Here is an 11215-nt window from a genome sequence, read left to right as displayed (position 1 = left end):
GGCCGCTGGGAGAGAGCCTGTCTGCTCGAGAGAAGCTCAAGTTCAGACACCTGGACCCTGGGACCTGAAGGCAACATGTCAGAGTCAACGCTAAGGATCAGCGGCACATCGGTCCGTCAGGGGGCCGTGTATGGTGGCAACAAGCTCTTTTCGTCAGGCAGAGTCAGGGGCAGCGGCGGTGGCCTGAGCTACTCTGGGTCAAGGTCGATCCTGGGTGGAGGTGCTGGACTTGGCATAAGAGGGGGTGGGGGCGGGGGCCTCGCGCTGGGGCTCGGAGGGTTGGGGCTCGGGGGGATGGGGCTGGGGGGGATGGGGCTGGGGATGGGGCTGGGGATAGGCGGAGGTGGAGGTGGCGGAGGAGGAGGTTTGGGTCTGGGGTTAGGTCTGGGTGTGGCAGGCATGGGCCTGGGTGGGGGGCTGTCTTTGGGAGCCGGGGGGGCTGGCGGCAGGCTGGGTGGTTTCCAGGCGTCCGTGGCCCCTCTGAGAGGAAGGCTGGGTGGAAAGATCTTCAAAGTCGGGGGGTACGGCCACAACCCGGCCTTCCTCATGAGCACCACCACAGTGGACGCGGGCGTCAGCCCCATGCCCAGCCTCGACCCCTCCCTGCCGTCCGTTGACACCGTCCAGGTCACCCGCTTGAAGGAGAAGGAGGAACTGCAGACCCTCAACGACAAATTTGCCACCTTTATCGACAAGGTACGCCACCTGTCCGTTTCTGCCTTCCATCTGGGCCCAGGCTCTAGATCTGAGACGTATTTCCCTTTGAGGTCTGAAAGTATGAAATAAGGCAAAAAGAAATTCAGGTATAAAATTATTTATCTACTAAAAGTTTTAAGCAAGACTCAAAACCTCCTTTGTATGATGTGGCTACAAATTCATTCTATAGAACTTGCCGGATTTGTCAAATGAGCTGTGATAAAAATACCAATAATGATAATAATTCATGTTTGTAGGAGTCTGATGTTAATTAAGCCCACTGTCTGTTAAACCTAAACATTACCATTACCATAAATCATTCAGGCAGAAGTAATTCCTTGGGCACAATTTAAATCTTCCTCTAACTTATTCATCAAATGTCTTTGAGGCACGGTTTGATTAATCACTACATCATTTGTCTCTGGTATTATGAAATCATTTTAATAGTTTAACTGACCTCAATTATCCTTTCAAACAGTATATTCAAACAGTTGTCTTATCCATAATATTTTGTCTTGATGTGCAAGGCCACTTCAAACTCACCTTCCCTCTCGCACAACATTTCAGAGGCCCACAGTAAACTTGTTTTCCACAAAGTAGAACAAAAGGTCTTAGCAAATAGCAGAGCAGTTTTTTTCTGATTATACACCCGTTTCCAATTTATCTTTAATGCTACCATCTCAAAAAACTCCTACCTTTAAATAAAACTGCCGCCTGGCCCTGCGAGTGAGTTTAATAAGAGAATGCAGGAGAAGCAAGAAATATGATGACACACAACAGATACAGAACTGACAATGATTGCTCCGGCCGTTTTCCATCTACGAAAATGAAAATGGTTGAATTGCTCTGCAGGCAATCTCATCATCAGTTCTACCAGCCATCCATCCACCCATTTCTTCCAGGACTTTCGTACAAACAGCTTAGCTTCTTTACAGGCAAGAGCAAAGCCTTTAAAAAAATAAAATGACTACAGTTTGTGTGTTAGGTCTCATACTCTGTGTTGAATAGGCCCTATCAATGACTGAGGTTAATAGTGGTTCACATTTCACACATTTATCCAGCATCCGTATCAGGCCGCAATGTAATATTTAATATGAAAAAAAAATCTAAATTGTGATGTTAAATCTCTAAAGACGCTTTTTAATATCGTTATTTTGTGATAATGAACGACACTTTTTAATATCGTTATTTTGTGATAATGAATGATTTAGATGATTATGCTGTTATAAAGCACGTTAAAAGGGGCGTGGTAGGGAGAAGTGGGGCAGAGCGTGAAATCCTGGTGTTGTGGAGGGGGGGGGGGGGGGGGCGTGGTTTAATCGACATTTCAGCTGCTTGAACCGACAAAACATGTAAATATAAACAAAATATATATTCTGAAAAGGAGAAATATTTCCATCTTAATATATATTTTTCCATTTTGTGGATACTCAGTTCGGGTGCTGGCTTTTCAAAAAACACTTCTCCACTCCCGCATGACAGGCCCGTACCCTGGAGCAGGATAACGCCATCCTGAAAGCCAAGATCTCCATGTTCACCAACCCCGACCAGGGGGGGCCCGCCAGCACCTCCATCCTCCTCACCTCCGCCATCGGCACCTACAAGTCCCAGATCGACAGCCTGACAGCCACCAAAGAGGCCATCATCGCCGAGATTGAGCACTACAAGGGCATCATCGAAGACGTCCAGACCAGGTTTCTTGCTTCCTTCGTTTGGTTGTAGCGGTGTGAGCGACATGGTTTTCTCTGCACAGTCCGGCAGTTTTGTTCATTAATAAAGGACAGTAAGACGTCCTTTGAGCTAGTCTCGCAGACACAAGTTTAATCCTAGACTACATATTCTTTTAAATGGAGATTATCCATACAATACTCAATTCTGTCCAGGACTAAGCTAAATTTGTGTCTGTGACCGGCCCATAATGTAATAACAACTTGCAATATCTTTCCCACAAGAATCTATCAGGTTGTTTTTTTTTATGTTAACATAACGTATTTACTTTATGAACAATGTTGGGAGTAGCAATATCGTGTCATGCAGCGAAAACTGCCTTTGGTGTGATTATTCTGTTGCCTTTTGCATTGAAAAGGTATGAAGAGGAGACCACACTAACCAAGAACCTAGAAATTGATTGGACGTCCTTGAAAGAAGTAGGTTTATTGCACTATCATGAATGAATCACGTTTCATTTGATCCTAAGCTCTGTCAGTATTTTCCTAAAATATACCTTTATGCGTCCGCAGGAGGTCGACAATCTCTACCTGACCATTTTCGAGCTTCAAACCAACATCGGGGGACTGGAAGATCAGATAACTCTTTCCAAGCAAGTGTATGACGCTGTAAGTAACCTTTAGACCACATTGTACTGCAATTAGTGCCAGGCTAAGGATAAGGTTAGCTTATCCTGAGTTCACACAAGCATTTGCTAACCCTGGGCTCAGCATTCCCACTGGCTATTCTGGCACCGTGCTTGGGGATATTTTTGGGGTTAGCCCCAATAATTTGGAGACAAACCTGAGCAGGGTCATTTAGCCCAGGACTAAGGTTGGTTCTAGGCCACTTTAGAATGTGCAGGTATCAACACTCGTTTAGCCCAGGGCTAAAAATCTCTCCTAACCCAGGGCTTAGGACATTTGAAGTACTGAGAGAGGAATGTATGCACTGCCATGCAAATGATATTTTAAAAAATACAGTTGGGCCAGCCTGTTCCTGTTGCTTCATGTTTCTGTTACTGTTACTGTTTGACCAGCCTCCTCTTGTCTCTTCATGTCTGTCATCTTATTGCCTAGAGATGCAAGTGAAAAGCATTCAAACTCCACGGTATATATTGGCCCCATAGCAATCGTATTAGTTCCTTCTTGTTCATCATACAAGAGTCAATACAACAGTGGTTGCAGGGTTTAAAATTACTCTGTTAATGGCAAATCCACTGAAAATATCTGAAGACCAAAAAGTAGTCAAAAGTTTATAATTTTCAAGAACAGGCACAGTCCACTGTTTTTTTATTGTTCGTCCAAGAGCCCCGGTGGCCTGTTAATACCGAGCCTTTGAACAGCAGGTTTTTTAAGTGTGGGATCTCTGTGTATTGCCACATAGTGGAAAAAAAGCCTTATGCTTCATTGTTCTGGCTCTGCGCTGTGTCAGAACAGAGTCACGTTGTTCCCCAAGCCTCCTTGAGATTCCGCCTTGGTTAAGCTCTCGGCACTATTAAAATGTCTTTCCATCAATCACGGAAATTCAAATTACCTGAAAGCCTCGGTGCACTCTCCTCTGCCTGCTTCAACTAAAATCAATCGGATGACCGCGGCGCATGCTAATGAGGCTATCGCTAAGGAGAAGCTGTCCGAGTGCTTCTCATCATTACGCACATCAGGCTACATGACTCCTTCCAGTGCACCGTGACTCACCTTTGCAGTCGCGTAAGGTTCGATTAAGAAGAATCATATCGGATCTTTGCTCTTGAAGTAAAGGGGTGCGGTCATTTTCCTGCCGGGGATCCGTTGTTATTGTAGGCTGTAGGCTAGGTATGAACTTACATATATATCATTATTCAGCAGACACAATCTTAAGCACTGCGACTTACACTGGTGATATTTTCAAGCAGAACATTTAACAGCAGGGTACAATACCACCACAACTTAATTACATAGTCTTACTTGTAATCTGGACTATAGAGTGGTGCTACAGTATGAATGCTAAATCAATTTGACGTATTGTATATTCACTCAAATGCTGTACATGTTTGAAGGGCCTGGTTCAGGAACACCTAGTCATCACATCTCAAGGTTTGGAAACAGCTGGTTGCTGGTTGACCAGGGACAGCTCAGACCAGCACTAGCTGTTTGACCAGTTAATACCCAGCTAGACCAGCTTTACGGCCAGCTTGGCCATGCTGGTTGAGTAGTTCATACCCAGCAAGACCAATTTTCAAGCTGGTCAAGCTGGCATAGCTGGATTTTACAGCAGGGATTAATCCCCAGTGTTGACATATGCCACGCCTGCAGCTGCATGTCGCTACATTCTGGTGAAACCCGGACTGTTTCTGCTCCCCCTTCTAGAAAGTGAAGGAGGTGAGGAACATCGTGACCGGAAGCGTGAAGTCGGCCATCTCTATCTCGGTGAACAATGCCGCCCAGGCGCAGGACCTGACCTCGGCGCTACAGGAAGTGCAGGCCCACTACGAGTCCCTGGCGAAGCGCAGCAAGCAGGACGCCCTCGTCACCGTCCAGGACAGCGTACGTGCTCCTGTTACCTCTTACTGTACTTACAGTCTGCGGCCTAGTGGCTCAGGTACATGACTGGGACCCGGAGGGTTTGGTCATTCAGGCCCCGATGTAACCACGATAAGATCCGCGCAGCCGTTCGGCCCCTGAGCAAGGCCCTTAACCCCGCATTGCTCCAGGGGAGGATTGTCCCTCGCTTAGTCTAATCGACTGTACGTCGCTTTGGATGAAAGCGTCGGCTAAGTGACAAATTATTTATTATTTATTGTTATTATTAATTTACATAACGCCGCAGTACAGCTCCTTATTCAGGGTGTTGTAGGAGAATGCGTCCATTTGCTTTATTTCACTGGTAGCCATATTCCAGCATGTAGGTTACATCTGCAACAACATCTAGCATACTGACACTCGTCTTCCCTTTTGGCTTCTGATGTGCACAAAATGGAGGTATTGTTAGTAATAGCTTTATTTATATAGCACTTTCATACATAAAATGTAGCTCAAAGTGCTTAACATTCTGCCAATTACAAATAATTATAAAGCCAAGAAATTATAGAAAAATGAATACAAAAATAAAAGAATAAACACTGATTGTGGAAATATATCCGCACATAGAACAAATAACAAGACTGGTCAAACACTTTGGGGCCTTTCCCCTGTGCCTCCCTCAAATGGGATGACACTGGTTGTGGGAACATGTCATTCCCAACAACCTACCAACAAATAACAGAACACTGACTGTATACAAAATAAAAACAGGGAGAAAAGAATAAAAGTGAGTTCATAACTTGGGTCTTCCTCTTTAAACCTCTCTCTATTAGACACTAAGCCTTCATATGCATATAACTCCTATAGATTTCAGACTTTCAGTTTTAAATAAATATTTTCATCTATACAGTTCTTCATTCATATAATGACATGTGCTGGTATCATATGTCCAATATATTGTTGGCCTGCTCTTTCCAATGAATTTCTGTGACTTATTTTGCCATTTCTGTATATTGGTGCCATAAATGTGTGATCTTTTTCTCTCACACAATTTCACGGTGAGGTCCATTGGCTGCAGAAGACAAATTGGGAATGAGGCATTAGAGTTATGTGTAAATTTAAGAATAGCTTACTGGTTAAAGGAGCTGCCTTTTTACGAGCTCTCCATCTCCGTCATTGCACCAGCTCTGTTTAGACCTCACGCCTTTCAGTGGCCATGTGTGGTACTGCACCAACTGCGACACATCAAAAAAGAAAAGCAAGAATGTAATATTTTTATAGGCTTGCCAGCGCCAGGTCAAAAAACTAATCAAAGATAGTGTGAAATGAAATAAACTGTAAAAGAGTGAACATTACATCCTTCATTTTTTGCTTTTGTATGGATCATTCTTAATCATGTGACAATTTGTCAGGTTGGAGGACAAGAGGCTATAGCAACCCATAGCAACCCATTCATTTTTGTGGTTAAACACCTGGGTTAATCTTCGCCTAAATGAGATGGCATTTAAAAATGTTTATGTTGGTGCCCAGGCAATATCAGTTTTAATATAATATTGGATGCTTGACCTGTTACAAAGATCTAAGGGACTTCACTGCTGTAGCAACCCTCTGCCTGCCATCTGTAGGACTGGGTTGCATCAGCTGTAGGCCTACTCCAGTTCAAACGTAGCCTAGACAGCTATAACTTTAAATCCTACTAATACTCTTGATTTATGCATTAATAGCTAACATAAAAGTGACACCACGGAAATAAGCTAACAATGTCCCCTCCAAAAGTATTGGAACAGCAAGGCCAATTCATTTGTTTTTGCAATACACTGAATATATTTGGGGTTGAGATAAAACGATGAACAGGAGGCAAAATTTCAGAATTGAAGCTTTTATTTCCTGGTATTTATATATATAAATGAGCCATAATGAATCTCTGTTATCGCTGTATTTATATACTTTGTTGGTGACCAGAGATTTTTTGGAAAAACTTTATTTTTGGAAGAAAAATACATTGAGTTGGGGCAGGTTGTCCTCATAGCAACTGAGTCAAGGTGCATTAAGAACGATCCACTGAATCCAAAATATGATCTATTGCCAAACTGAATCCAATTGCTATTTCAAATTATTGCAGATCTCAATGATGTCGCTATCAACCCAGCCCAGTACCCAGACCCTCACTGCAGCGAAGGAGGAGCTACGTTTGTACAAACTCCAGATCGAATCCGTGCAGCGGGAGATCGACAGGCTGAAGGGGGTGGTAGGTCTCAATGCGCAAATGCTAGGCACCTTCTCTGCAGCAGTGCATCAACAGAAACTCTAGTTACGGTATGATGTCCCTGGTGAACACTGACTTGAGGAGCATGCAGAACGGATTTCTAAAATCGCTTCTGCTAACAAGTGTCTGTGAGCGGTGCTAATTTCTGAGCATCGCGTCATCACATCATTTTAACGGGATGATGCAGGCGCAATTTGCTGCCACTGTAAGGTTAACATTTTTAACACATTTAAGGTTAACCTGCGCATTTTAAGGGGAAATGTCTGATGGTGACTTATAAAAGTTTGCCATTTACAAGTGGTTGTTACCTTTAACCTGTGTCCTCTCCACAGAACGCCCAGCTGGAGGTGCAGGTGGATGAAGCGGAGGCTCACTCCAGCACACACACAGAGACCTATCATGACCAGGTGGTGACCCTCAAGACTCAGCTGGATGACATCAGAAGGGTATGCCAGTCCCCACGACCCTGTGCTCTGTGTTCTCTTGTAAAGCAAGCTCTGCTATGGTTATATTAAAGCACCTCTTTTTGGTACTTATTGCAATTGTGGTTTATTGCTGCATCAAAGGCAACCGATAGCCTAGTGGCTAATGTGTTACTGTAACTGGGCCCTGGAAGTTTGGTGGTTCAAGCCCCAGTGTCACCACATTAAGATCAGTGCAACTGTTGGGCTATTGGGCAAGGCCCTTAACCCCACATTGCTCCTGGAGGGGGAATAGTCCCAAGTCACTTTGGATAAAAGCCTGTAATGTGAATGGAGTGTAAAACTGATCTGGGTTCAGATGCAGTATAATGTAATATTCTGTCAAACGATTAATAAGCTCTATGAGCACCAGAGAATTAGTAAGCAAGCTAAGTTGCTCTCACAGATGGCTTATTGGCAATTCATCACCATGAATCAAAAGTGGTTGATATTTCAGATGCCTAGAACAAATTAAGCCTGTATCAGGTAGAACGTTTTCATGTCTGCTTCCCGGTATAGCCAATCAGTGAGAGTGAACAAAATTCTTTGGCTATGCGAAAGGCAAAAAGAATTTGGACACATTTGTTCTCTTAGGTAAATGTGTAGTCTGTTTGACCTTTGATTTATCTCATTAACCAGACTGATTGTGTGATTACATACTTCCTAAAACCATAAAACCACTGTACATATTTGTTCAACAGTTTCCACAATGCAATTATTTGCTTTACAAAAAACAAACAGTGCCACAGTGTCTGCATTTACACTGTATATTACTATATATTACTGTATATTACTCCGCAGAGTGCAATTGTGGCTGTTACGTGTAAACCTAGCCTTGGGGGTTCTCCAGCTTGACACCTGCACATGAATCATAGTTAAACATGCCTTCTTGCCTTTTAAAGTGCACCTTTTGGCATACACGCAAATGTTTTAGGAAGGTGGAGGCGTATCAGCGGTCTAGATAAGAGCAACCTTTAAATAACCTTAGTTATTTAAAGGCCTTTTAATATTTTGGGTGGAGAAGGTAACCTTTCCGTTGCTCGTTAAATGACAACTAAATTGATTCGTGATTTAGTGCTGCAAGTGTTTTGGGTTTAAGATGATTCGTTCTGGTGACGATAATTTAAGTTTACAGCTCAGAGTGTGTGCGTCGACTGGTCACCAAGCATGAGGAATACCCCAACGTGTATTGGTCTCACGGGCTGAATGTAACCACTCCATAATCCACCTGTCAGTTCTGTTTGCTTACTCAAACACTTGCATTTGCCTGAAGTAAACCCAGGAGTCTTTCTTTTCAGCAAATTACTCAGTATGGACAAGAGTACCAGGAGCTCCTTGCCAGCAAAATGTCTCTGGATGTTGAAATCACTGCATACAAGAAACTCCTGGACAGCGAGGAGATAAGGTGAGAGCACTTATTTAGTAGATAGACCATAAACTAAACTACACCTCTGCATTCTTTATTACAAATATATTAGGCTACATACTTTATGAAATACTCTGCTTTGTTAAATGGGACAACAGTAATGGTTTACTAGGGACCTGTACCTGTTGCCTGTGTCACAGTCTAAATTATGAATGAAGTTCCTTAACCACTCCTTCGCACTGCCTCCCTATTGGTTAAAGGAAATGCCTACCTTTCTTTTAGCCAATGGGGAGGCAGTGCAGTGCAGTGGCTCCACACTTCATTGGCTAAAGACATACGTTTCACAATTCACAACACATTTACATTGTCCACTTTAACCCTTTCAGTCTCAAGCCTAATATGAAGTGGCTCCACCCAGTGGAGTTTTAAGTTCTAAGTGAAGCTCAAAATATACCAGTCATTTTGATTGGTTGAAATTGGTAAGATTGTGCGTAAGGTTGTGAGTACCATATGGCTATTTTGGGATTTCACGGTAGTTACGCTCGAGTGCCATATGGCACTCTTGGGACTGAAGGGGTTAAATAAACCCATGTCATCGCCAAGTCATTGGTCATTGAGTCTAACGCCTGTCTGCTATTCGTCTAGGCTGAAGTCGGGAGGCGGAGTCACGGTGCACATGTCCAAGTCTGCCATAGGAGGCGGGCTCGGTCTTGGGGGCGGGGGCGGGGGTGGGGCTGGCCTTGCCCTTGCAGGTGGAGGTGGTGGATTAGGCGGCGGCCTGGGCGGAGGCCTGGGCGGAGGCCTGGGCCTTGGTGGAGGTCTGGGACTGGGCCTGGGTGGAGGACTGGGCCTGGGTGGAGGCCTGAGCCTGGGTGGAGGCCTGGGCCTGGGTGGAGGAGCAAGCAGCGGATATGGCGGCTACGGGTACAGCCTCGGAGGTAGCGGACTCAGCCTCGGAGGTAGCGGACTCGGCCTGGGCACCAGCTTGGGAGGCTACGGCTCCACCTCCTTTGGCGGCACTGGCACCGGTAGCAGCAGCTTCATGTCCTCCACCATGTGTGAGTATGACCCGCACGGTCCTGTCCGCTTCGTCTTCACGCCGTGACTCATTCGCTCAGCTTGTGTAGCGTCACACGTAGTGCTCCTTTCGACAATGACAAGGCATCCCTGCTGTAAATCCAGCTCAATTCTTGTCAAACCACGTCAAGCTGGGAGCTGGTCGTCTGAACTGGTCAACCAGCTATGAGCTGTTTCAAAACCTGGCTTGAGTTGTTTTTTTCAGCAGGGATTTAAACCAGTCAGAGTTACAGATGTGTGACAGTAGATCTATTCCTCTAAACCCCCCACCCCCACGACCCTCATCCCCTCCTGTTTTCATTTAAATTGTTGCCAAGCAGCAAACCTGCAGCCATTTTGAATAATCCCCTAGTAGAGCAGTGCCGAGACAAGATATGAAGTTGGAAAAGGACGCAATTTTCCACACACTGGGTTAATCCAAGCCTTCCTTTCCTCCTCCCCAGCTTACTGATGAAACGCGTGCGGATCACAGATCACGGATAACAGATAACGGATAACGGATAACGGATCACGGATAACAGATGACGGATCACTTGCAAGGTCCTCTACGGCTTCTAATCAACAGCGAACCTGCACTGCCTCTGGCTTTCACGCAGAGAGAGAGAGAGAGAGAGAGAGAGAGAGAGAGAGAGAGAGAGAGAGAGAGACAGCCCAAGCCATAAAGAACCACGCTACGTTTTATTTTTCACCTCGCTGCCTGCGCACCCTGTCTCCCATCTGACACTGCCTCTTGTAAAACAAAGCTCCAGAAATGTGTGTTTCCTTCATACCTCGTCTCCTGCTTTGTGTGGCTCGCGTGGCTTCTCCAGGGGTGTGTGTGAGATTTAACGCAAAAAAGTAACCAAAGCTTTAGTCTGTATATATTACCCAACATACTGCAACTATTAAAAATGCTGTTAAAAGAAAACTACAAATGCTTTACTCAATTGGAAGGCCCCAGCATACCCCAAATATGCTTCAAATGTTCACTTCAAATTACTCTCTGCCTATGAAAAAGATATGTTTGCCCAGAGCCACAAAATAAAACATTAAAAAAAAAAAGCTTTGGTGTCAATTGTTTTTAAAAACTGAAATCAATGTTTGTTTATGTTTAATTTCTGTGATCCAGCCTCCACAACATACAAACAGAGGTGGAAAGTCC

At 44.5% G+C, this 11215-nt stretch overlaps 1 protein-coding gene across 1 annotated transcript; it reads left to right on the top strand.

The window, feature by feature from the left end:
• On the top strand, positions 1-10723 carry si:dkey-183i3.5 (uncharacterized protein LOC566445 homolog). Its single transcript, XM_061249826.1, has 10 exons — positions 1-696; positions 2179-2390; positions 2783-2843; positions 2937-3032; positions 4752-4928; positions 7027-7152; positions 7503-7616; positions 8930-9036; positions 9643-10055; positions 10518-10723. Exons 1-10 carry the CDS (start codon positions 76-78, stop codon positions 10523-10525), a joined length of 1935 nt encoding a protein of 644 aa, XP_061105810.1. The 5' UTR covers positions 1-75; the 3' UTR covers positions 10526-10723.
• Positions 10724-11215: the final 492 nt, after the last annotated feature.

This window comes from Conger conger, chromosome 7 (assembly GCF_963514075.1).
Source record: "Conger conger chromosome 7, fConCon1.1, whole genome shotgun sequence".
Taxonomy (NCBI): Eukaryota; Metazoa; Chordata; class Actinopteri; order Anguilliformes; family Congridae; genus Conger; species Conger conger.
This window is presented reverse-complemented; position numbering and strand designations above follow the sequence as displayed.